This window comes from Sorex fumeus, unplaced genomic scaffold (assembly GCF_029834395.1).
Source record: "Sorex fumeus unplaced genomic scaffold, SorFum_2.1 ptg000047l, whole genome shotgun sequence".
NCBI lineage: Eukaryota > Metazoa > Chordata > Mammalia > Eulipotyphla > Soricidae > Sorex > Sorex fumeus.
Window position 1 is genome coordinate 4,546,310 of NW_026606104.1, and position 25,617 is coordinate 4,571,926.

Genomic DNA, 25,617 nt, shown 5'->3' on the forward strand with positions numbered 1-25,617 from the left:
GGGACCCTATATGGTGCCTGGGATCAAACCAGGGTCAGCCGTGTATAAGGCAAGTGCCTCCCTCTGGCCCTCAACCCAGGTGCCTCACCCCCTCCCTGCCCAGCACGACTCTCCACCTGGCCCAGCCCAGCTCTCAGGAGCAGGCGGCCTTTGTTTTTCCAAGCTCCCTGACTGCCATCCCCAGCCCTGCACTTGAGTTTTCTCCCCACCCCTCAGCCAGCCCCCTACATGCTGTGATGGGTGCCTCCCCTTGACCCTGTGACCTTCCCCTCTACTCACACTCACACACCCACTAGACTTACCCTTGATGCCTGCCCTGGCGGGGATCCATCCCCTGTGCCCCTCCTTCCTGGACACTGGCCCCAGTCTGCACCTCGCACCCTTTTCCCCAAGGCCAGTTACCCCCATAGGATGCCCCCGTTCTCTCCTCCTCATCCCTGACCACCTGAGTTTCCACCCCAGTGGGGTTCTAGGCCTGCCTCTGCTCGTGGCTTCTGGGCTCACCCCCAAGGCAGGTATCCCAACGCCTGGCGCCCACCCCCCAAATCCTGCGTCCCCCCCAGAGAAAGCGAGGCCAAGGGCTGGAGGGCTCTGACTGCTCCCCTGAGCCTGCCCAAGGTCAGCGACGACCCTGCCCCGGACCCAGAGGGCCCCACCTGCCCCTGCCACATAGGCTGGCACTGCCCACAGGCTGGGGGAGATTCCCCCCAACTCTGCAGCTCTGCGCAGCTCACTCCTTCTTGACAAACCCTCCCTTCCCCAGCTTCCTTTTTTAAACTAGAGAAGTTCTGTTTGCAAAAAAAAAAAAAAAAAATTTTAAATTTCTGTGTTGCTGTGAGAAGCCACGTCTCCCCCTTTTTCTGTGTCTGAGCCTTCTCTGTCTGTCACGCCTCAGAGCCCTCACGCCACCAGTGCCCAGGAGAAAGCCAGGGAAAGGCCTCCCTTCCCCCCACCCCCTCCGCAGCCACTCTGGAACTCTCCTACACCCAAGCGCCTCAGATGCCTGCTGTCCCCCCCTAGGCTGCCTGCCCCAGGGCCTCTTGCTAAAGCTCCCGGCTGGGGCCCAGCCTCGGAGCACAGAGCTCCAGGCCTTGGGTAAGCTGCCTCAGGCTGGTCCTCAAAGGCCAGTCTGCCTGAGCCCTGCCCATCTCCCCCACCCCCTTCCCACCTTATCTCCCACATTCTCCGCCCTCTGCCTCCCCTCTGAATGTCTCGCATTCTCCACACTCAACGGCCTCCCCCTGGAATGCTCCTCTGCCCCTGCCTCCAGCTTGCCCCCAACCCCAGCTCTCCCCCCTTGCCTCTGACCAGCCCCTACCCATCTCAGCTGGCCATTCAGCACCCTACCTCTGACCCTCTCCACCCCCGTCCTGGGGCATGCCCCTCAGTCCTGGCGGCAGTGTCTCCTTCATCAGCCCCCCCCACCCCCACCCCCCGTGCCAGCTCACCTGGACTCCGAGCTGGAGGCCAGCATGGGGTCCCCTGCTCCCAGCAGCCACTCCTGCTCAGGGTTCTTCCTCCAGGTGGCGGCTGGCTGGAGCTCCAGTCCCTCCTCATCACTGGAGTCCCTGGAAAATTCCTGCACCTCAGTCGGGCAGGGGCCGCAGACCACTGTGCCCACTGCCCCCTCTTGCCCCGCCAAGACTCACCCCTCCAGGTCCACTGTGCCCTGGTAGGAGAGGGGTGCAGAGCATACTGGGCAAGTGTTGTCCAGGAGTCGGAAGCAGGTGGGGCAGAAGAGACCTGGGCGGGCGAAGGGGCCCCCACACAGCCCTTAACCTCCATCCCCCTCCCCGTTCCCACCTTCCAGCCAGAGTGGGGATCGGTGAGGATGGGCCTCCAGCAGGCCCCTGTCCCTGAGGAGGGGAAGAAGGGAGAAGCCCAGGCAGGCAGGGCCACCGTGCCAGGTCCCTGATAGGGGGTGGGATTGGGGGTGGGGGTGGGAGGGTGGTGACTCCCCATGGGGATCACCTCACCTTTGCAGCCTGGGGTGCTACAGGGCACCAAGCTCTCGGTGTCCACCTGTTCCTGGGTCTGTCCACACCCCAGGCAGTAGGATTTGGGCAGCCAGAAGTGACTCAGAAATGGGACAAGGTAGAAGCACCTGAGGAGCCGGAGCCAAGAGTCCCAGAACTCAGCAGGGCGAACCCCGACACACCCCACCCCACCCCACCCTGCACGACCCAGCCCCACCCTCCCGGTCTGGAGACCTTTGCAGCCTGGCACCAGCCCTCATGGGACAACCCACCCTCCTCCACCCTCCACGCCTCACCCCACAGTCCTCTCTTTCCTTTGTGGGGGGCCACACCTGGCAATGCCCAGGAGTTACTCCTGGCTCTGCACTCAAAAATAACCTGGGGGACCATATGGGATGCTGGGATGGACCTGGGTCAGCTGTGTCCAAGGCATGCACCCTACCTGCTGTACTATCTCCCTGGCACCCCCTCAGCCCCCAATTCTAACCCCAAATCTCCCTCCCAACAGCACGGAGAGAGCAACACCTTTTTCTCCAGCCCAGCCTCCCCCACTTTGGGTGGATTGAGGGGGTCTATACTGGCCTCAACCTCTTCTTCCTTGTTTTTTTTTTTGGGGGGGGTCATACCCAGTGATGCTCTAGGGACCAAGTTTCTCAAGTTGTCATCAACTTGCAAGGTGGGCCACCAGATTAGGTTTTTGTAGCACAGCAAACATCCCATTTATAGCTTACTCGAGGTTTTTTTTTTTTTTTAATTTGGTTGCCACAATGGTTGTCAGCTGTGCTCAAGGTTTACTCCTGGCTCTACACTCAGGGATCATTCCTGGTGGGCTCAGAAGACCATATGTAGTGGCAAGAATCAAACCCAGGTCGAACACGGGCAAGGCAAGTGCCTCTCTGCTATACTCTCTCTCTCCAGCCCTTATAAAAGTGTCTTTGGTTTTGGAGGACTCCCTTAGCTGACTCCTGACTGCACTCAGGGATCACTCTGGTGGGGCTCAGGAACGCTAGGCGGGCCAGGGATCGAATCCTGGTCAGTGGCATATGAGGCTTTGTCTTCCCGGGCTCACCTCTGGGCCAGCACCTGGAGGACACTCGCATAACCCTGGTCAGCTGCCCGCCGCAGCACTGTTCGGTGCAGGGCCGCTGACAGGGTGTGCCTGCGACTCAGAACCATGTTGTAGAGGTAAGAGATTCTCTCCTAGGGGACAGATGGGGGCGACCACTCGCTCCTGCCACCTCTCTCCCGGACCCCCTCCCTTCTCCCTACTCCCTGCCTCTCCTCCCCTAAGTGCCTCTGGGTCCCTCCCACGCCCCTCCCTGGGAGGGCACCTCTGCAGGCTCCTTCTCTGGGTTTCCTGGACCGCCCCCCGCCCCCCGCCTGCTTCCCCTGCCCCCCCTCCCCCCGCTTCCCACGCTTCCCCCCCACCACCACCACTCCCCTGCTGCACTGGAAACCGAGCGTCTTGGGGAGAGCCCGTCTGGCTGCCTGGAGGTCTGAGCTCCAGAAAGTGTCTGGACAGCAGAGGAATGGACGAACAATCAGGACTGGGCAGATGATTTGTGAGCAAGGACTAAGGGCCCAGCTTCCACGCACCCCCCAAGACCTACCTGGCCACTGAAGTCTTGTTTTTTTTTTTTGTGGGGAGCACACCTGACTCTGCGCTCAGGAATCACCCCAGCAGGGCTCAGGGGCCCCTGGGTTGTGCTGGTGATTTGAACCCTGGATGGCCGTGTGCAGGGCAAGCTATCTACCCGCTGTACTATCTCTCCGGCTTCCGCCAAAGTTTTTTTTTTGTTTTTCTTTTTGTGTCACACCTGGCAATGCACAGGGGTTACTCTTGGCTCTGCACTCGAGAATTACTCCTGGCGGTGCTTGGGGGACAATATGGGATGCCGGGAATCGAACCCGGGTTGGCCAGGCCATGTGAAAGGTAAACGCACTATCCACTGTGCTATCGCTCCAGCCCCTTCCACCAAAGTTTTAACCAAAGCTGGAGTCAAACTCTGCCCCAGGAAGCCTTGCTTGTCTCAAGTGGCATCATTTCCTCCTCTCTTTTTATTTACCCCCTTGGCATCACACCTGGTAGTGCTGAGCGCTGATTCCTAGCTCTACCCTCCGGGATGACTCCTGGCTGGTGGGGCCACAGAGGCTGCCAGAGATGGACCCCGGGGCAGCAGCATCAAGGCTGCTTCTCCCGCTCCCACCCCCAAGAGGCATCATTTCTCCCAGCGCCTTCTGGAGTGGCAGACCTCCCAGTAGGGCATTTGGTTGGGGGTTCCTGCAGAGAGGAGAGGCTGGGGGCGCTGGAGGGTGTTAAGATCCCCCACAATAAGGCCACGAGCCAGGAGGGGAGCAGCTGGGGTGGGAGGCCCAGGGCCTCACCTGCTCCCTGGAGGGGTAGTAGGACGCGCAGATGAGCCGCTGCAGCCGGCTGATGTAGCTGCCAAACAGGGTGACGAAGAAGCACAGGCCGTACATGGCACCTGGGCACAGCAGGAAGCTGGTGGGCACAGGCACCAGCTTCAGCCCCGCCCTACTGCCCTCTCCCCCAGAAGGTGCTAATACCGATAGCTATGTAACTGGTGGGGTCGGGCTCCGAGGGCCGCAGGAGGCAGCGGTGAGACAGGACACTGACATTCCCTTGCTGCAGGACCTCGAAGGCCGACACCAGGTCCCGGAAGATGGTTCCCGTGTAGCCTTCACCTTTCACTGTTATGGAGACCAGCACGGGGCCTGCACAGGACGGGGACACTCTGGGGGGCCCTTCAGCCAGTCAGGGGGGCCGTGTCTTCCTGAGCAGGAAGGGGAGTGGGCGGGTAGCACCTCTGCATCACTGCTCCCGGGACCTCGGATACCCCAGAGCCGCTCCTGGTACCCTGGAGCCTAACATCTGCCCTGGCTCCTGGGACTGCTCCACGGGCAGCTGCCTGGCACTGATGCCTGTTCTGCCTGGGCCACGGGCTCTGAAATGACCCAGACCTTTGGCCCATGAGCCAGTGCCCTGCCTGATGAAGCCCTTAGAACACTTACTAAACAGTGTTTTCTGTGTCCTGACCAGGTAGCAGGCACTGGACTTAATGCTTTCTCATCCACTTTCATTTTTGCTTTCTCTCTCTTTTTTTTGTTTGGCGGGGTGGGGGCAGTGTGGCAAATCGACTCCTGGCTCTGTGACCCCTCTGGCCCAGGGGTCACTCCCGGCTGTGCTCAGGAAACCTATGTGGTGCTGTGTTGGAACCTGGGTCAGCCACAAGCAGGGCAAGTGACTTAGCCCTGAACGATCTCTCCAGCTCCTTGTTTACACTCTTTTCCCCTTTTCTGTTTTCTGTTTTTGGGTCACACCCAACAGTGCTCAGAGGCCTCACCTAGCACAGTGCTCAGGGACTCCAAGTCAAGGCTCCCGCATCCAAAGCACAGGCCCAGCCCTTTGAGTTGTGTTCCGCCCGGTGGGTGCCATCATGACCCCATGGCTTGGATGTGGAAACTTAAGCACTTCGAGGTCGAGAAGAGCTAGAGAAGAGCCCAGAGCTGGACTTGCATCTGGCCAGTCGGCCTCTAGAACCTGTGACTTCAACTACTCTTGTCAGGGTACAACCTTGTGTTTCTCTTTTGCGGACATACCCAGGAGTGCTCAGGGGAAGCGCTAGGGATTGAACCCATGTCAGCTGCATGCCAGGTAAGTGCCCATCCACTTTACTTTCTCTCAAGCACAACACGGAACTGGGCACTGCATTATCAGGGGGACCAGGCAGGTGAAAAATGGGGGACCCTCAGTGCTGGAGTGACAGTCTAGTGGGGACGGCACTTGCCTTGCACATGGCAGACCTGGGTTCAATCCCCGGCATCCCATATGGTCTCCTGAGCATCACCAGGAGTGATTCCTGAGTGCAGAGCCAGGAGTCACTCCTGAGCATCACTGGGTGTGACCCAAAAACAACAACAAAAAAGAATCAGGGATACTCAGGACTGGAGTGATAGCCTAGTAGGTAGGGTGTTTGTTTACCTTGCATGTGACCAACCCAACGTCCCACAGGGTCCCCTGAGCACCTCCAGGAGTGATCCCTGAGTGCTGTCGGCCCTGAGCACCATCAGAAGAAAGCTCCATCAGGGGCTGGGAGTCAGGTGAGAGTCAGGAGCAAGGAGAGGTATGGGGACTCACTGCGGGCCACGATCTCTCCTTGCAGGTGGTACCGGGCCAGGTCCAGCACCCAGAAGACAGCGTAGTCCAGGAAGACCAGCAGCAGCACCAGGAAGATGTGGCGGATGAGGCGGAGCATGGACAGGAGGTAGAGCAGCTGTTCCCACCTGGACAGGATGATGGAGCCTGGGGGTGGGGTGGGGACATGGCTAGGAGGCGTCCAATCTCCCACCTCCCTCTGAGAAGGGGCTCTGCAGGCAGGGTCTCTCTTCAAGAGAGGGCCCAGCAACAGCCAAGACTGCCCGTGCTGTGGCCTTGAGCACACTTCCCTATCCTGTCTGCCGTCTGGGCACCCCCCCACCCCCGCATCCCTGTGGCCTGGGTTGGGGATCAGGGTCAGGGCCCCCTCACCCGGCCGAATGTAATGCTTCGACTCCTGGGCGCTGAGGGGCAGCACGGTGGGCAGCCCGGCCCTGGCGCGCAGGGCCTCCATGCGCAGGAAGCGGTCGGTGATGTAGATGTTGTCGAAATGGTCCCAGTTCAGATACCGGTACCGGTAGAACAGGGCTCTGCGTGCGAGGGGCGAGCCTCAGGGCGCGCAGAGCCCCACAAGCGCGCCCCTCCCGCCGGCGCCCCCTGCCGCTCACTGGAGGTAGAGCAGTATGAGCAGCAGCGGGGTGCTGTACCCCATGAGCGCCAGCACCTCGCGCACGCGGTACACCTTCAGGCCCACCGCCTCGTGCAGGTCCAGCGCCACCTGCGACAGGCTCCGCGAGGCGTTGAGGTTCACGGAGAAGTAGTGCGTGGCGGTCACGTTGAACTCGAACTCCCGCCGCACCCGGTTAATGAGCTTGATCACCGCTGGGCAGCAGCGAACCGGGTAGTGGTGAGCCGGGAAGGGGATGGGGTGGGGAGCCCGGGACCTGGAGGCGCCGCAGAGGCGACCTCACCAACACCCCCCACCTCCCTCGGGGTTCCTGCTCTGAGGGCTGGCCAAGGCGCCTCCACCCCACTGTTCTTCCAGTTCCCTGGTTTTGTCTTTTGATCTGTAGTCAGCATTCAGGGATCACTCCCGGCCGGGCTGAGCCACCCCATGCCTTGCTGGGGCTCCAGCCCAGGCTATGTCATGCCCGCTGCACCATCTTTCCAACCCTAATTGGCTTTCTTCTGACCTGTCCAGCACAGACATGGGCCAGGACCACCTCTGGGGTCCTTCCCTGCTCCTGTGTCCTCTGTTCTGGGAGTCCCCCTGCCTGGCCTGGGTCTAGCGGGTGCGGGGGACCCCTCTTGCAGGTGCCGCGCCTGCCCAGGACAGCAGGGGCCACTCACGGGTGCCGATGGTCTGGCGCAGGAAGGGCTGGATGTACTGAGGGATGACACAGAACACCTGGACCACTGAGACAGCCTCGGGTCAGCAGGGCCTGGGCGCCGCCTGCCCCCACACTCCTGCCCTCTGCTTTTCCTCCAGGTGGACCAGGGAGTCAATGTCTTTTGTTTGTTTTGCTTTGTGGCTCACACCTGACATGCTCAGGGCTTATCCTGGCTCTGTGCTCAGGGATCACTCCTGACCGGGCTCAGAGGCCCTTTGCAGTGACAAGGATTAAATCCTGGTCAGTCACATGCAAGGCATGCAAGCGCCTTCCCCCCCTCTGACCTCTGAGGTCCCCCTCTACCCCTTTTGATTTTTCCGTATCACCACCCCCACACCACATTAGTACCCTTCCTTTTTTCCCTCCCTCCCTCCCTCTATCCTCCTTCTTTCATTCCTCCCTCCCTCCTTCTTTCATTCCTCCCTCCTTCCTTCCTTCCTTCCTTCCTTCCTTCCTTCCTTCCTCTCCTGTCTCTGTCTCTGTCTCTGTCTCTCTCTCTCTCTTATCTTGGGGCCGTACCCACCAGTGCTCAGGACTTACTCCTGTCTCTCTGCTCAGGGATCACTCTTGGCGGGTCTCAGGAGACCAGATGGGGGTGTCAGGGATCGAACCTGGGTCAGCTGCGTGCAAGGCAAGGGCCTACCCTCTGTACTCTCGCTCTGCCCACCATGAGTCCCCTTTTCATTGTCCCTCCATGCTGGTCCCAGCAGCCCTAGATCCTCCCTGCACTGACCCCTGCCTTTGCCCAGCTGGCGCAATTCCCAGCGCCCTCACCGCTGGCCAGCCCACACAGCACCAGCTTGAAGGGCATGAGCACGTAGCACAGGTAGTAGGCGTGGGGGATGAGCTGCATGCAGTGGGCCTTGGCGTCGTCGAAGACGTGCGCGCACTTCGTGTAGGGGTTGCCCAGCTCTGCGTTGCACACGTCCCCGATGTGCAGGAGCCAGAACCACACGTTCCGCAGCGTCCTGGCTGGGACGGGAGGCAGGGCTGGGGCCAGGCAGGGAACCTCAGTCTCTCTGCAGGGGACAGTGCCTGAGCTTTGGGGGCCTGTTGCCAGTCCTGAGGGGCAGCTTTAGGGACAGCCACTCAGCACCCGGATGGGGCCTGGGAGTCCTGGGCAGGGATCAGGGCAAAGAGACTGGGGGGGTAGGGGGTAATACCCCTCCCCGAGGAACCCCAAACGTGCAGCCGCACTGACCTACGTGCTTGACGTTGTCCATGATGGCGCGGAAGAACTTGCGCACCCTGTCAGCCACTTCCTTGGCCTTTATCACGATGGCTTTGATCTTGCTCAGGGCACCTGAGGTGCAGTGGGTAGCAGCACTACAGGGATGGCTCTCGGGATACCCCCCGGGGCTCTGGGGCAGGGGGGTGGTCACCCAGCATGGGCAGTGTCTGCAGGGACAGAGGACCAGGGACAGGGCTGCACGCCTGTGACCGGTGCTTCGGATGGGTCTGTTGCCAGGGGAAAGGGGGTGGGGGGAGCAGAGTGCGGCTCTTACTGACGAGGGGCTGCCGTGCCCGCTGCAGTATTTCCGCTGTCTGGTTCAGGGCCAGCTCTGCCCCACAGCCCACAGCCTCGCTGGCCCGGGTGAAGTTGCGCAGGGTGTTGGTACAAGGGCCCTGCAGCACCAGCCCAAAGGCAGCCACCAGGAGCAGCGTCCGGCCCTGCTCTGCGGGGGACAGCATCCTCAGAGCCAGGGCCCAGTCCCCACAGAACACTTTCGAACATTCTGGGGCCGCCGGGGAATGGTCCAGCAGGGAAGACGACTGCCTTGCATGGAGCCGATCTGGATTCAAGCCCCAGCACGAGAGGCTGGAGTGATAGCACAATGGGTAGGGTGTTTGCCCTACACGCAGCTGACCTGGGTTCAATCCCCGGTATCCCGTACGCTCCCCCGAGCACCGCCAGGAGTCATTCCTGAGTGCACAGCCAGGTGTAACCCCTGAGCCTAGCTGGGTGTGACCCAAAAGGAATAAAAAAAACAAACAAGCAAGCCCCAGCATTGCATTGGGCCCCAAGCTCAGGAGTGAGCCCTGAGCACTGCCAGGTGTGCCCTGCCACTACCCCCCCTACCCCCCACCACCGCCCTGTCTCTCCCTCATCCCTCCCCCACTCACTCGAGAAGGCCTGGGGAAGCACCAGAAGGACAGTGACGCGGACCTGGCGCGAGAAGCCCATGCCCAAGCCGAGGAAGGCCGCCAAGGTGAAGGTGCCCACCAGGCACCCCCAGGGGCTGCGCCCTTCCACCACCAACTCCAGGATCCCATAGGCCGTGGCCAGTGCCAGGCCAAAGGCGAAGCCCCCCACGCTCCGGACGGTCGCCCGCGCCATGCTGGGCTCCTGGGCCCCACTGGGCCGCGAGCTGGCCTTCATGCTGGACTCGGCAGCGAGCCTCAATGTTCTCGTCTCTAGGAGGAACCTCAGGTTCTGTGGCTCTCGCCGAATTCTAAGGTTCCTCACTGTGGCTGCCCCAGAATTCCGTACCTGGTTCCGCAAGTCCCAGGAGGGACAGGCGGGGTCTATTTCCTTCTTCGTGTCCCTCTCAGCCAGGCCGTGGGAGAGGGGAGCTGCAGAACCTGAGTGTGCCGGAGGAACCTTCCGGGCTGACACCTGGGCCCCCAGACTCATGGACACAGAACTTCAGGGTGGAGCAAAAAGACCTCAAAGGAAGCTGGCGCGCACCAGTGAGTGGGCAGCAGCCCAGCGCCTCCCCCTGGCGCCCCCCTCCCCCCCCCCCCCCCGCCATACCTCTCAGATGACCAGGAACCCTGAGGTCCACACACTCACCCATCTGAGCCTTTCCCCTTCTCTGGGCGCCCCACCCCCATTGGGGATTCCCAGCTTCCTGCACCTGACCTGTTCACTTGTCCACCCCGACCCTGCGGAGCTGGCCCGGCTCAGCCGTGCACGCTTCACCCTGCAGCGGTGCAGAGGCTTCTGCGCTGGGGGCTGCCCACCCCCTGGAACCGCTTCCTGGAGCGCCAACCCGGCCAATTTCCCTTCACTGCGGTCCTGCTGGGGGCAGGCACTGGGGGGCTCCTGACCCTAGGTGAGTGTGTGGGGGCCGGGTCGGGCCGGGTGGGGGCCCGTCTTGAGCCTTTTGCAGGACCCTGTGTCCCCAGGTCTCTTTCAGCTCCTGGTAAACCCCATGAACATCCACGAGGAGCAGAAGATGGCAGCCTTGTATGGTGCTGCAGGTCAGTGCTGGCGGCAACCCCATGCGTGGAGCCCGCCCCTCGGTCCTCAAGGGTCCCTTGGGGCCTCTGCCACCATGAGGGGAGATGCAGGAGGAGAAGCCAGTCCTCATCACCAGGGGTCTCTGCAGACTGAGTGCACCTCGAGACCCAGTGCAGGCCTCAGTGCCCCCAGGAGCCCTCCTCTCCTGTGGCTCCTCCTGATAATCTGTCTCGGGGGGACAGGACAGGATGTGGGCAGAGACAGGACAGGGCTTAAGGCACTGTGACCTTGCATACAGCATGGTTTGATCCCTGGCGCCACATAGGATCCTCGAGCACTGATAGGAGCAGCCCTTAACACTGCAGGGTGCCGCCCAAGCCAGCCTTCATTTGTTCATTCACGGGTTCCTTTGATCAGTCATTCACTAGGCATCAGCCGTGGACGCCTGGGCAGTGATGATGTCTGACCAGCACCCGTTCTTTGGGAATTGACACTCTAGTGGAGAGCCAGAATATCTGAAGGAGAAATAGATGGCATTCGCAATGCTGATGTGTAGTATGAAAAAAATGTCAGCCACGGGTTGTGAGACAGGCTGAGAATGACCTTAGGTGAAGAAGTGAGAGAGGGCTTCCTGGAGAAGGTGACATTTGAACTGGCATATTGTGTCAGGAGGCGTTGGGGCAGCAAGAACAGAATATCCTCTTACAAGTGTTCGATCACAGAGAGGGCTGCTTCTCACCCTTGAAACGCTTCCAGGTACTATGGTTCTAAGTCATTCTGGAGTCCAGCACAAGAACAGCCAGATTCCTTTGGTATCTTTGCCTTTTTCTGGGCGTGGGGGGTATACCCAGCAGTGCCTGAGATTGAACCTGGGTCTGCCAGGTTCCTGCCTCTCTGTTGCCACTTTCTGGCTATTTTCTTTTGAAGCCCCAACTCTCAGTCGTTGTGTTTTTGTTTTGTTTTGTTTTGTTTCTTTGCTTTTTGGGGTCACACCCAGCGATGTTTAGGCTCTGCACCAGGAATTACTCCTGGAGGTGCTCGGGGGACCATATGGGATGCTGAGAATTGAACACGGGTCAGCCACGTCCAAGGCAAATGCCCTACCCGCTGTACTATCGCTCCAGCGAAGTGGTAGTTATCACTTTTGTTTGCTAGTTTCTTTTGTCTTGGGACCACACCCAGCGATGCTCAGGGCTTATTCCTGGCTCTGCACTTAGGAATTACTACTGGCAGGGCTCAGGGGGACCATATGGGATCGAACCCAGGGCAGCCATATGCAAAGCAAGTTCCCTCCCTGCTGGACTATTGCTCTGGCCCCAGGTTTTGGGTTTGGGGCCATATCCAGCAGTGCTCAGAGCTGACTCCTGGCAGAACTTGGGAGACCCTCAGAGGTGCCAGGGATCGAACCTGGGCTGGCTGCATGCACAGCAGTCACCTTCCCCTCTGTCCCCTCTCTGTGACCCCCAAGCGCCCATCCTTACAAAAACAAAGAAAGAGCATGAGGCAACTCTTTGTGAACTATCACCCCCACAGCTGGAATCTTTAGCCAAAAAGTCTAGGCCACAAAAGTCCCTTTGAATGTCCTGTTGTGGCAGGACTGGGTGAGACCCAGCCGTGTCTCCCCCAGGGGCCAGGGCAGGGACAGGCATGAGCCCTTGAACAAAAGCCAAGTGTTAGAGCAACTGGAAGCAGGGCCAGAGAGACTGCTGGGTGGCACCAGGAGGGTTTGCTGCAAACCTGCAGGACCAGGTGAAGCAGAGTGGGTGGAGGGCACGGCTGGCCAGGCGCACTTCGGGGAAGCTCCAGATGAGGGGGAGCTTGGCCACAGCCCTGGATGCATGGGGTCCTGGGAGAGCCGGATCCCCGGCAGCACGGTCTGCAGAGCCCGTCGTGGGATGCTGGGCTTTTTGTCCATGTGTGGCCCAAGCAGGACTTATGATTCTGTGGATGTTTTCACGTGATTGCTCAGGCTGCCTGGTGAGAACTGAAGCCTGGGCCACACGGCAGAAGACAGGGGGGCTGTTAGGTGCCACGGGGTGCTGGGGACTGGTGTGGAGCTGGAGGGGAGGCTTTGGGGATCGCTGGGAGACCCCTGGAACCTTCTGGGCTGCCTGAGCAGCTGCTGCGGTGGGTTGGCCCCGAGAGCTGTCTGCGCTCCTGACAACACTTAGTCATCCCGAGGGCCCAGCTGATACATCACGTCCTTTGTCCGGTTCTCCCTACCCCACCCACCCTGCAGAAATCCCCGCTCCCGGCGGCTCCCACAGACGCACTGGGCTGCAGTCATTTGTTTACTCGGCTGTCTGTCTCCCTGGATTATGGGCTTCCAGGAGCGCACTGTCTCCTGGCCGAGACCACATGGGAAACTGCTAGAACATTCCAGGAGGAAGAGATGAAGGGCTGGAATTGGGGACCAAGATTGGAGGAGCTCCCACAGAGGTGCTGGGGAATATGCAGGGGGCTCGGAACTCTCTTCCAGCTACTCTGAGTACCATGTCTGGTTCCAGAATTTTCCTCTTGCTCTCTCTGCCCCTGCAGTTCCTCTTGTGTGTCCACCCATCGCAAACACACACACACACACACACACACACACACACACACACACACACAGTACAGAGCCAGCCCTGGTAGCTTTACTGGGTGCACAGTTGACAGAGTGGGAGAGCGGGACTCTCACTGAGAATAAATGAATGATTGAGTGGCAGGGAGCAGAGTCGGTGTAAGCAGAAACCTGGGCCGTGTGATGGTGGTTTGAGAAGGGAGTTGTAGGGGCCTGAATGATAGTACAGCAGGTAGGGCACTTGCCTTGCATGCAGCCAACCTGGGTTAGATCCCCGGCATCCCACCCTGAGCCTGTCAGGAATGATTCCTGAGCACAGAGCCAGGAGTAACCCCTGGGCACCATCAGGTGTGGCAAAAAAAAAAAAAAAAAAGAAAACACACGAATAAAAGGAGAAGGGAACAGTGGAGGAAGCGCTGGGGCTGGGGCAGTTTTCTCAGTGGACTCCTCTGGCCTCTCCGCAGGCCTGGGGGCCCTGGGCTGGGGGACCTCGCCCCACATCCGCTGTGCCACTCTCCTGCTCGTCCCCAAGATGCTGGGCAAGGAGGGCCGACTCTTCGTGCTGGGATATGCCTTGGCTGCCATCTACGAGGGTGAGTATGTGCCCACAGGCACTCAGCAGCAACCTTGACGACAGGAACCCGAGGGAAGAAAGGCCATGAGTCCAGTCAGTCCCCACAGCCCCAGCAGGCTGTGTGGCCCTGAGGGAGGTCCTCAACCTCTCTGGGCCTTGTACATTTACAGCCCATACTGTATCACACCTGAGGTCTTGGGCTCAATCCCCAGCACAGCAGGCAGTGTTCTGGGTGCCAGCATGGCCAGGTGCAGGCCCTAGACAGTGAAAAACAAAAGACAAATCAGGGCCAAGGAAAGAACTCAAGGAGCTGAGAGCAGGGCCTGCACGTCGGAGGCCCGTGTCTGATCTCCAGGCCCTCACAGTCCCCAGCACCTCTGGGAGTGACCCTGAACCAAAAAGAAACATACTGTATCCATGGGTTGGGGTTGGAGAAAGGACAAGGGTAAGGTTTTGCATATGACCAACCCAGCATCCCACAGGGTCCCCTAGGTCTGGCTCGAGTGATCCATGAGCACAGAGACAGGAATAAGCATGGAGGAATGACCAGGTTTGGCCTCAACAACAACCAAAAAACCCAAAAGCAACGTGCCTGAGCTTCCCCTCGAGGGCTTCTGCGGCTCTAAGGAGGTGGTCGCTCTGCAGGGCAGGAGTCGTTCAAAACGTTCATCAGGAGTTGGAGAGATAACAGTACAGCGAGGAGGGCGCTTGTCTTACACGCAGCTGACCTGGGTCCAATCCCCGAAACCCCATATGGTCCCCGAGCCCTCCAGGAGTAATTCCTGAGTGCGGAGTCAGGAGCAAGCCCTGAGCACTGCCAGGTGTGGCCCCCAAACCAAAACAAACAAAAGGTCCAAACCATAAGCTCTGGGGCCAGAGACAGCCTGGACGGTGCTTATCTTGCACAGGACTGACCCTGTTGAAAGCCAGCACCACACAGGGTCTCTGGAGCCTGTCAAGAGTGATCCTGAGCACCACGGGGTGAGCCCTAACCCACCTCATGCCCCTCCAGCAGCCTGCTGGGCGCTCAGGGCTGACTACCAGGCCCTCCCACAGGGCCCGTGGCCAACTTGCGCCATAACCTCAACGAGGTGATCGCGTCCCTGGGCTGCACAGTGGAGCTGCAGGTCAACAACACGCGGGCAGCCTGGCGCGTGGCCACCACACCTCTGCGGACCGTCTTCAAGGACCTCCTGGTGGGACCTCCTCGGGGGCTCCCTGTCCTGGGGGCAGGGAGCTGGTGCCCAGTTTCCCGGGGTGGGGGTGGGAGCGACAGGCACACTCTGTGTTTGCAGGAGATGTACCTGGACCCGTGCACTGCTCATGCCTCCATCCCCAGGACCGTCCCATCCCAATCCCAGTTGCCCAGAGCAGTGTACCCTCCCCCACTGCCCAGGCACAAGGGGTGTCAGGAAGGGACACCGCTCTTGGCAGCTAAAGTCGAGTGTCAGGAGCTTGGGGGCCAGGCCTCGGGAAGTTTGAAACCTTTGAGGACGGCAGGGGTGGGGGGGCGATTAGGTTGGGGAATTCGGGGAACTGAGGGATACAGACAGCAGTGGGGGCGGAGGTCAAGTCCAAGGGTGGTGCCGGGCCCAGGATGGGAGGCTGGCGGGGGGCTGGGAGGCAAGAGGGTGCTCAGGGGTTCCTGGGCTCCCTCTAGGCGGGGATGCACCCAGAGGCCAGCCACTTAAGGGGAGGGGCAGTCGGGCAGGAAGCTCTGTCCTGACAACCCCTGACCCCACCTCAGAGCAGCAAAGACACCCTGAAATCTGAGGCCTGGAACATCTCCAAGTCCTTCAAGGACCTGGACGCCCAGGTCAGCAGTGAGCAGGGCTACGCCTCCGAGGCCAGCGCGGCCCCCGAGACGCCAGCCCGCCTCCCGCGGGCCCCCCGCATCCACCTCTCCACCCAGAAGATGTACGAGCTGAAGACTAGGCTGCGCTGCTCCTGTGAGTGCCCCCCGCCCCGGGTAGGGCCAGGCGGCCGGGCTGCAGGCCGTGGCAGGGGTCTCAGGACCCCGTGCCTTCCCCAGATGTGGTGGACAAGGCCATCCACAGCTGCCGCCTCTGGTTCGACCAGAAGCATGAGCGCTGTCTGCAACGCATCGGGGTCCCACTCCTGAGACACCTCCTCTGCCTGCCCATGAAGTTCAAGTTCTTCTGCAACATCGCCAAGGGTCAGCCTGGGCTGCGGAGCCGAAGCCATGGGCCTGGGGAGGAGCCTGGCCCCAGCACGCGCCCTATGAGGGTTCGGAGGACTGAGGGGAAGAGCAGGAGGAGGCCGGAGAGACAGGACAGCAGGATGGTCACGTGGCCCATGGGGGTTTCATCCCCTTCACCCAAACGGTTCCCCAGGTCCTGCCCGGAGGGACCCCTGAGCACGGAGGCCGGTATAAGCCCTGAGCACTGACAGGTGTGGCCCAGGCAAACCACTGAGTGTGTAAAAGAGTTTCTGCCCATGTGGGGATGGGGCGTCGTCCGGGGAGGAGAACCAGGGCACTGGGGAGGCGAAGGGCTCAGTGCCACCACATCATGGACAGAGACAGGAGAGCAGAAGAGCAGGTGAAGCAGAGGGGGTGTGCCCTGACCTGCCCCGGCTCTCTGGCCCGCAGTCATGGAGGTTTGGTGCCGCAGTCGGATCCCCGTGGAAGGCAACTTTGGGCAGACCTATGACTCCCTCAACCAATCTGTCCAGGGGCTCAGGCAGGAGTTCTCAGCCAGCATCGAGCTCAGGGTAGGAAAGCACACGGCAAGAGGCACGTGCGGGGGGGGGGGGGGGAGAAGGGGTCCAGGAGAAGAGCGGGTGGGGGGGAGGAAGGGCAGGTGGGGAGGAGGGAGAACAGGTAGAAGAGGGGATGGAGGAGAGAGAGTAGGTGGGGAGGAGGGAGAGCAGGTTGGGGAGGAGGGAGAGCAGGTGGGGGAGGAGGGAGCAAGTAGAAGAGGGTATGGAGGAGAGAGAGCAGGTGGTAGAAGAGAGGATGGAGGAGAGAGCAGGTGGGGGAGGAGGGAGAGCAGTGGGGGAGGAGGGAGGGCAGGTGGGGTAGAAGGGAGAGCAGTGGGGGAGGGAGAGCAGGTGAGGAAAAGGGAGAGCAGTGGGGGAGGAGGGAGAGCAGTGGGGGAGGAGGGAGAGCAGTGGGGGAGGAGGGAGGGCAGGTGGGGTAGAAGGGAGAGCAGTGGGGGAGGAGGGAGAGCAATGAGGGAAGAGGTAGGGCAGGTGGGGGAGGAGGAAGGGCATGTGGGGGAGGAGGGAGGACAGGTGGGGTAAAGGGAGAGCAGTGGGGGAGGAGGGAGAGCAGGTGAGAAGAGAGAGCAATGGGGGAGGAGGGAGAGCAGTGGGGGAGGAGGGAGAGCAGTGGGGGAGGAGGGAGGGCAGGTGGGGTAGAAGGGAGAGCAGTGGGGGAGGAGGGAGAGCAATGAGGGAAGAGGTAGGGCAGGTGGGGGAGGAGGAAGGGCATGTGGGGGAGGAGGGAGGACAGGTGGGGTAAAGGGAGAGCAGTGGGGGAGGAGGGAGAGCAGGTGAGAAGAGAGAGCAATGGGGGAGGAGGGAGAGCAGTGGGGGAGGAGGGAGAGCAGTGGGGGAGGAGGGAGAGCAGGAGTGGGGGAGGAGGGAGAGCAGGTGGGGAAGAGGGAGAGCAGGTAGAAGAGGGGATGGAGGAGAGAGACTGAGGGTCTGTGCGCTGCCCCCCAGGAGAAGAAGCAGGCCGTGCTGGTGGGCGTGGGCGCGGGCTGGCAGCACGTGAGCACCGAGGCGCAGGACTACGTGAGGCGCCGGGAGGCCCAACTGGAGTGGTCCCTGGCGCTGCTGCGCCTGCTGCTCTCCTGCACCTTCCTGCTGCTCCTGCACACGTGAGCCGCAGGGCCTGGGGAGGTTGCCCCCCCCTGGGCGGGTCCCCCGCAGGGCTGGGCCCCTCTGCGTCCATGCTCAAGGAGACAGAGACACGCGGCCCTGAGAAGCGTGACCCCAGCCCTGCCACTTGAAAAGAGCGACAGTCCGCTCCCGCCTTTGTCCCGCGCCTGCTTCTTTGCGGCTCACTTTGACTTTTGATTTCTCTTTTTCTTCCCTCTTGCCCTTCATATTCCCCTTGGCTCCGACTTTGTGCCATTTTTATCATCTCCCTCTGCTTTCATTTTCTCCCACATGCCGTGTCGGCAGCTACTTTCCTTCCATGAGGACCAAAGTCCCCAACCCCACCCAGCCCAGCGTCCAGCTGGGCTGCCCCCGCTGCTCCCATCCCCTGCTGACCTCTGGACCTTCCATTCCCTGCCTCCACCCCACCCCCTAAGGCCCGGGGTGGGCAGGAGCTGGGCACAGAAGCTGTGGAGGCTCCTCCTCCGTGTGCCCTGCCTGAGGGACGGGCGGGGGGGGGGCTGGACATGTCAACCGGAATGGATGAAGGTGACCAGGCCAGCCTCCTGCCCTCCAAAGGTTAGAAAAGAGACATCCGTAAAATGGACCAGAGCAATAGTGCAACCGATAGGTCACTTGCCTTGCGTGCAGCTGACCTAATTCTGATCTCTGGCATCATCCCATGTGGTTCCTGAGCACTACAAGGAGTGATTCTTGAGAGCAGAGCCAGGAGTGACCCCTGAACACCGCTGGATGTGCTCCCCCCAAAAAACAAACAAAACCCCCAAACCAGAGGAGGCTCAAGGGTTAGCGCGCGGTTGCCTTTCAGTCAGGTGTTGGAGCCACAAGTTGGAGCCCGAAGGATTGCAGATGGGGGACGGTCAGAGAGAAAGGGCCTTCTCTCAGGCCTCATCCTGGCCTCTGAAAGATGTGAAGGGTGAGGACACTGCCTGACTGAGCCCAGCCAGAACACTCTAGAAAGCCTGCCTGAGGGTCCTCAACTGGGGCAGCGTCGGGTTCAGGAGTGGGGCCGGGGGTGGAGCAGGAAGCTGGCCCGAAACAGTCAGAGGAAGGGGAAAGGGGTGGCAGGTCCAAGGGACAGTGTGGGGAGGGGAGGAAGGAGGCAAAGAGTCAAAAGCCACTTCCGGGCTTTCAACCTGGGTGAGGTCATTCACACCAGGGGCAGAGCTGGCCAGAGGGCAGGGTGAGGCTGCAGCCCAGCCACCACGAGGGGGCGCTCACAGCCTTCCTTTACCTTCTCTTCTAGCTTGAAGGCAACACAGGGGCTGGAGCAATAGCACAACGGGTAGGGTGTTTGCCTTCCACCTGGCTGACCCAGGTTCAATTTCCAGCATCCCATATAGTCCCCTGAGCATCGCCAGGAGTAATTCCTGAGTGCAGAACCAGGAGTGACCCCTGTGCATTGCCGGGTGTGACCCAAAAAGAAAAAAAAAAGGCAAAAAGGCTTTTACAGAACAGCCCGACAGCATCTATTTCCTTTTTTTTTTTTTTCACTTTTTGGGTCACATCCAGCGATGCTCTCAGGGGTTATTCCTGGCTCTGCACTCAAGACTTACTCCTGGCAGTGCTTGGGGGACCATTTGGGATGCCGGGGATTGAACCCCAAGTCGGCCGCGTGTAAGGCAAACGTCCTACCCGCTGTGCTATCGCTCTGGCCCTCTATTTCATAGTTGACAGGTTTATTTAATGTGGGGTGGTAGGTCTGTTTGTTTCTGTTTGGCGGGGGACACACCCGGCTGTTCTGAGTGCTCACTCCTGGCTCTAAGCTCAGGGATCACTCCTGGTAGTGCTGAGGTGACTGTATGGGATGCCAGGGATCGAACCCAGCTCCACTGATACAAGGCAAGCGCCCCATCTGCTGGACTGTCGCTCCGTCCCCAGCGCTGCAGTTTTAAGCACATCTCCAGCAAGGAACAGTTGCTCTTTAGGAAACTAGTTTTCTGTGGGACCTTGCGGCCCCTGCACAGTCACACCCAGAGGAACCATGAATGTCCTCAGGTCTGGGAGAGAGGTCTGGAATGAAGTCACAAAGTCACAAGAGTTTCCCTCCACGGTCTCAGGAGAGAGGCAGGGACCTGAGGGGGGATGTGGGGGTCCACAGGATCAGGTGATTGCCACAGCCTTGACAGGTCTCCCCATCCTGTGGTCTCTTTGCTCCTCCTATTGCAACTCTGCTCGCCCCGCACGTAGCCCAGGGGGCGCACACACAGGCTCTGAAGCACAACCTCCCAGTGCCTGCCAAGGCCTCAGCTCTGCTTGTGTGCAGCCCACCTTCCAGGAGTTGTAGGCCTTGGGGGGCAGCAGAGAGTCTTCTCATAGACCAGCTAAGGGGCCCCTTTGCCCCCCGTGGCTCAGCTGAATGCCAGGGTCCCAAGGAAGTGTAAGATGGGGCGCCATGGGGATGGTTAAGCAGAGGTGCCCACCTCGCCCACCCCCAGGTGCTTCTCCTACACTGACAGCTACAACAGAGACATCCGCTTCGACAACATCTACATCAGCACCTACTTCTGTCAGATCGATGCACGCAGGAAGAAGCTGGTGAGTGTGGGCAGGCCCTTGCAGCATGGGGGGGGGTATAGCAGGGCCAGCGGGGACCCAGCCCCCCTCCCTGCACACACTTTTGGGGTTTCAGGGCAGAACATCTCTGCTGCCGCTCCGCAAAGCAGAGAGGAAAGCCGTCATCTTCCCCTTCCAACCCACCATTCAGGCCTCAGAGATGAGGAACGTGGTGAGCAGGGCCGAGGGCCAGAGCAGAGGGGTGGGGAGCCTGTGGGGAGTGGGGGGGCACGGCCCACTCCCAGCCTGGCTGGCCCGCAGGTGCGGGAGCTCCTGGAGACGCTGCCAGTGCTGCTGCTGCTGCTGCTGGTGTGTGGCCTGGACTGGGCGCTCTTCGCCATCTTCGACACCATCCGCCACTACTCCTTCCTACAGTACTCCTTCCACAGTGAGCCGGACACCCAGCCTACCTGTCCTCTTTGGGGCCCCTCCTTGTCCTCCAACGGCCAGATCTCAACTTGAGCCCCTGACCTGCCGCTGTCCCTGGGCCTCCAGCTGGCTCTCACCTACAACAGGAGGAGGAGGGCTGGCCTCTCTCAGAGCCCCCCCCCCTTCCCTTCTCCTGTCTGACCCCTTCCTCTCCTGGCCTCAGGCAGTCATAAATTAGAGGTGAAGGTGGAGGGAGACTCCATGCTTGCCCGACTCCTCCGGAAAACCATTGGGGCCCTGAACACGTCCTCGGAAACGGTAGTGGAATCGAACAATCTGCGTGAGTGACACAGAAAGTTTGCATCCAGAGAGTGAGGGAGTGGGAGGGGGAGATGTGGGTCCTTTCAGGGAGGAGAGAAGGGCTGGCAGGCTGGAATGGGGCAGCATCGGGTTTGATGAGCTGAGGTGTGGCAGGTTTGGGTCAAGCAGGCTGGGGCTGAGGCCTGGGCCACAGAGTCCCAAGCCTCGGGAGCAGCACTGCCCCCAGAATTCCGTGCATGGATGTTTCCTCTCCCTGTGCCATGTCGTGCAGACAAGGCACATGGGCCCTGGTACTCCCAGAATTGAGAGTGGGTCAGTGGGCCAGCTGGAGCAAGCTTTACTGGGGGGAGGGTTTGCACCATACTCAGGGGTGCTCAGGGGGTTCCTCCCAGCTCTGGGCTCTGCACTCAGTCCTGAAGATGCTCAGGGACCACATGGTGCCAGGGACCAAACTGGATTCAGCTGCCAGCAAGGCAAGACCTGAGCTTTGTACTATGGCCCCAGCACTGCACGGTCCCCTGAGCACCCCTAGGGAGTGATTACTGAGCGACCCCCACAAGCAGTAGCCCCTGAGCACCATTTGCACGTTTGGCCTCCAAACCAAACACCTAGAAGCAAAGGCACAGAACTGAATTTTGAAGGGCTGGAGCGGTAGTTCAGTGGGTAGGGCATTTGGGTTGTATGCAGTCTACCTGGGTTAGATCCCATGAGCCTGCCATGAGTAAATCATGAGCACCGACCCTCCAAACAAAACAAAACAAAACAAAACAAAGCAAAACAAAACAAAAAAAACCTGAATTGGGCGGTCAGCTATACAATACAGGGGAGTGGTGAGGAGGAGGAGGGAGGGCAGGTTGGTGACCTAAACCACACCACTAGCGGGCCACACCCCAACCCCCCCCCCCCATCCCCAGGCCCTGGACCTGAGCCATGTACCCCTCTTGCAGCCTGCCTGCCCCAGACGGTGAGCTTGAGCACCGGTGCCTACATGAGGACTGTGCTCCCGGTCGCCGTGCTCGTGAGCCTCTGCCTGCTCCAGGCTTTCGGCTACCGGCTGCGGAGGGTCATCGCCGCCTTCTATTTCCCCAAGGTGCAACCGGACCCCGGGGCCCCTTCCGCTCCCGTGCGCATGCACGCGGGCACGCGGGCACGCGAGCACGCGAACACGCGTGCTCCGCCGCCCGGCCTGATTGGAGGCGGCGGCGCTCGTGCTCACGGCCGCCGCCTCGTCTCTCCGTCCCCAGCGAGAAAAGCAGCGGGTGCTGTTCCTCTACAACGACCTGCTGCGGAAGCGAGTGGCCTTCACCCGGCTGCGAAGGGCCGCCGTCCTGCGGCGCGCGCGGCAGCAGAGCGCCCCCGTGAGTTCAGCGCCCGGCCCTGCACCCCGGCGGCGCTCCCCCACACCGGGCCCGGGCCAGGCCAGCTGGCGCTCCGGGCGGGCAGCGCGCGTGATGCGTGCTCTTGGGGGTCTCGCTTGTGACCACCTCTGTACCCCAAGATCCCATTCAAGCCTAAGACAGACAGTGGATCCCCAAGGAAGGAAGCAGATAACGGGAGTCAAGGCTGGAGAGATAGGACAGAGGGGAAGGCGCTTGTCAGGTAGATAGCTTACCAGGGTTCTCTCCCCCAGCACCGTCTAGGGCTCCCTGATCCCCGCTGGGAATAATTCCTGAGTGCAGAGCCCTGAGCACCGCCAGGTGTGGCCTAGAAGTAAATAGCACAGCGCGGGGAGGGGGAGTCAAGCCAAAGGGGATCATTGGAAATGCAGTATCCAGGCCAAAAGGCAGGTTTACTGGAGGGGCTCAGAGCAGGTGTTCAGCTTCGCTCAGAGGAGGGTCGTGGGGGGGGGCAGGGGGGGCCTCCTCAAAGGGCACAGGCAAATGGAAAGGCAAGTTCCAGTCTATACTCTCCCATAAGCCCTGTGATCTTGGCCGCCCTTCTCTTGGACCCATTTCTCCCTCTGAAGAGTGGGGGAGGGCCTAGTTCGTAAGGCTCACTCTATGATCAGAGCAGTGCAGAGTGGGGGCAGCGCGAGGGTTTGACCCCTGCCTCTTCCCCTTATAACTCTGAGAGCTGCCATCCGGAGCCTGACTGAAATCCTGTACTTTCCCTGCCTGTGAAATGGAGTGAACCACTCCATCAGGGTGTTGCCAGGATGGACCTATATTTTGATGAGCAGGTGGCAATGTGAAGGGCATTTATTTCAAACTGAGAGTACAGAACTGTGCAGAGTGCTGAGGGGGCCACCTCCTGCCATGCTTTGGGGAAACATGTGACACCTGTTCCTGTCCTTTGAGCTATCTCCTCTGCTTGGGTCAATTTTTAGGGGGAGGCTTTTTATGGGTCACACCCTGTGGTGCTCAGGGGTTACTCCTGGCATTGCACTCAGGAATTATTCCTGGCAGTGCATGAGGAATCATATGGGATGCTGAGGATTGAACCTGGGTCAGCCATGTGCAAAGCAAATGCCCTACCTGCTATACTATTGCTCCATCCCTGGAGTAAATTTTTGTTTGTTTTTTGGGGGGCAGTGCTCAGCATTTATTCCTGGCTGTATACACTCAGGGGTCACTCCTAGCAGGGTCCCCTGAGTCACAACATCCTGGGGTGCCAGGGATTGAACCCAGGTCAGCTGCATGATGGCCTACCCACTAATAGCTCCTGGGCTTATGGGGTAAAAATTTTTGTTTGTTTTTTTTTGGGGGGGAAACCACACCTGACAATGCTCAGAGGTTGCTCCTAGCTCTGCGTTTAGAAATTACTACTAGTGGGGGGTGGGCGGTGGGGGGGATACCAGGATCAGTGGTGGTGGAAAATGGGCACTGGTGGAAGGATGGGTACCCGAACATTGTATAATTGAAACCCAAGCACAAAAATTTGTAAGTCTACAACTGTACCTCATGGTGTTTCACTAATAAAAATTAAAAAAAAAAAGAAAGAAATTACTCCTAGTGATGCTCAGGAGACCATGTGCGATGCCAGGGATTGAACCCAGTTTGGCCGCATGCACAGCAGGTGCCCTACCTGCAGCACTATTGCTCCAGCCGCTGGGGTAAATTTTTGTTTCATTTTGGTTTTTTGTGTGTGTTTTTGAGCTGGGCTGGAGCGATAGCGCAACAGATAGGGCGTTTTCCTTGCACACGGCCAACACGGGTTCGATTCCTCCGTCCCTCTCGGAGAACCTGGCAAGCCACTGAGTCTCCTGCCCGCATGGCAGAGCCTGGCAAGCTCCCCGTGGCATATTCGATATGCCAAAAACAGTAACAACAAGTCTCACAATGGAGATATTACTAGTGCCCACTCGAGCAAATGAACAACAGAAGGACAGTGCTACAGAGCTACAGTTTTTAAGCCACACCAGACAATGCTCAGGGGTTACTCCTGACTCTGCAGTCAGGAATGACTCTTGGTGATGCACAGAGGACCATATGGGATGCCGGAGAGCAAACCCAGGTCAGCCATGTCCAAGGCAAATGCCCTACCTGCTGTACTATCATAGCTCTGGCCCCTGGGGTGAAAAAAAAATTTTTTTTTTCTGGAGTAAAAGTTTTGAGCAAAGATGTGATTTAGTGGCCATGCAATTTGCGGGGGTCGGGGTGGGTGGGGAGAACATAGCTTAACCTCGTGGAATCAGGGTATTCCTGTTTCCCGACGGATTTAATTGTTCACTCTGTGTGCTCCTGTCGCTCCCTCCCAGGAACGGAGTTAGGGGAAAGGCAAGTGATCTCTGTTGCTCCTCCAAACTGGCAGGGCGCGGTTCCCAGCTGCATTTTTTGCCACTCCATCACCCAGGAGGAAGGAAAGCTCTCTCCATCTATTTCCATAGCACCCTGGGCCAACCCAGCTGTATCCAACACGTGGCATTGTTAGGCCTTGAGAGGCGCTGCCAGTTCCCCCACACCCTTCCCTTTCCGCCTCGCTCCCCAACTCAAACCCTCCTCGCTTCTCCACAGCGCCGCCGCCTGGCCGACTGGTTGCAACGCCGCTGTCCACTCCTGCGCCCCTGGCTGCGCCGGCACTGCGTGGTGTGCGAGGCACCCGAGACACACGAATCCTATGTGTGCCCAACGTCGGGATGCGAGGCCGTGTACTGTCGGTCCTGCTGGGACGACATGCTGCAGCGGTGCCCGGCCTGCACACCCCCAGAGGAGCTCTCTTCCTCCGCTTACAGCGATAGCAATGACGACGCTACCTACGCGGAGTGAAGGGACTCGCTCTCGCACCCTGCTTTTCCCTATCCGATAAAATGCCTTCCCTATCCGATAAAAAACGTTTCTGCTGCTCATGCTTCGCAGGTGCCCTGAGTACGGGAGGGTGAGCCCGGCGCTGCTCCGCCCGCAGTTGGCATACACTTGCTCTGGCGATCCCAGCTGCAGAATTGGGCGCGGGCGGTGAGGCCAAGGGCAGCGAAGGAGCTAGGTCTGAGCCCTAGCCCAGCGGGAGGAACGTAGTGCCCAAGCGGGTCGGACCGGTCCTGGACTCCCACCCTGCGTAGTAGCAGGTAACGCGGCTCCTGCCGCCCCCGAACCCTCGAGGGGAGAGGGCGGGGCCACCCGAGAGGAGATCCCGGTTGCGGGGCGGGGCCTCTAGGAGGGCGGGGCTTGATTCTTGGGAGGGGCGGGAACACCCGGGAGTAGTCCCTGACTGCGGGGCGGGGCGGGGCGGGGCCTGACTCAGGAGGGACGGAGCAGAGCCTGGTTCT

The 25,617-nt window shown here is 60.0% G+C and overlaps 2 protein-coding genes across 2 annotated transcripts; one reads left to right on the top strand and one right to left on the bottom strand.

Moving 5' to 3' along the window:
• Positions 1-1,444: 1,444 nt before the first annotated feature.
• Positions 1,445-9,864, bottom strand: DCST2 (DC-STAMP domain containing 2). Its single transcript, XM_056122803.1, has 14 exons — positions 9,609-9,864; positions 8,990-9,160; positions 8,686-8,787; positions 8,259-8,456; positions 7,444-7,509; positions 6,762-6,975; positions 6,526-6,683; positions 6,136-6,300; positions 4,545-4,712; positions 4,362-4,462; positions 3,046-3,176; positions 1,977-2,104; positions 1,650-1,743; positions 1,445-1,568 (listed from the first exon to the last, which is right to left on the bottom strand). The coding sequence occupies exons 1-14, from the start codon at positions 9,862-9,864 to the stop codon at positions 1,445-1,447; spliced, it is 2,076 nt and encodes a 691-aa protein (XP_055978778.1).
• On the top strand, positions 9,863-25,162 carry DCST1 (DC-STAMP domain containing 1). The gene is made up of 16 exons (XM_056122804.1): positions 9,863-10,175; positions 10,415-10,540; positions 10,614-10,688; positions 13,693-13,821; positions 14,859-14,998; positions 15,550-15,751; positions 15,835-15,978; positions 16,414-16,535; positions 17,490-17,647; positions 20,108-20,207; positions 20,302-20,397; positions 20,487-20,613; positions 20,818-20,934; positions 21,863-22,005; positions 22,160-22,273; positions 24,869-25,162. The coding sequence occupies exons 1-16, from the start codon at positions 9,863-9,865 to the stop codon at positions 25,118-25,120; spliced, it is 2,358 nt and encodes a 785-aa protein (XP_055978779.1). The 3' UTR covers positions 25,121-25,162.
• Positions 25,163-25,617: the final 455 nt, after the last annotated feature.

What these genes read in the sequence shown, in the direction of transcription:
- DCST2 (XM_056122803.1), bottom strand. Translation starts at nt 9,864, where the DNA reads ATGAAGGCCAGCTCGCGGCCCAGTGGGGCCCAGGAGCCCAGCATGGCG. An exon ending in GCTGTGTGGGCTGGCCAGCG is followed by an intron (nt 7,510 to 8,258) that starts GTGAGGGCGCTG and finishes AGGCTGTCTCAG; the next exon opens with TGGTCCAGGTGTTCTGTGTC. An exon ending in TAGCACCCCAGGCTGCAAAG is followed by an intron (nt 1,744 to 1,976) that starts GTGAGGTGATCC and finishes TCGCCCGCCCAG; the next exon opens with GTCTCTTCTGCCCCACCTGC.
- DCST1 (XM_056122804.1), top strand. Translation starts at nt 9,863, where the DNA reads ATGCTGGACTCGGCAGCGAGCCTCAATGTTCTCGTCTCTAGGAGGAAC. An exon ending in TTCCTGCTGCTCCTGCACAC is followed by an intron (nt 17,648 to 20,107) that starts GTGAGCCGCAGG and finishes GCCCACCCCCAG; the next exon opens with GTGCTTCTCCTACACTGACA. An exon ending in CGCGGCAGCAGAGCGCCCCC is followed by an intron (nt 22,274 to 24,868) that starts GTGAGTTCAGCG and finishes GCTTCTCCACAG; the next exon opens with CGCCGCCGCCTGGCCGACTG.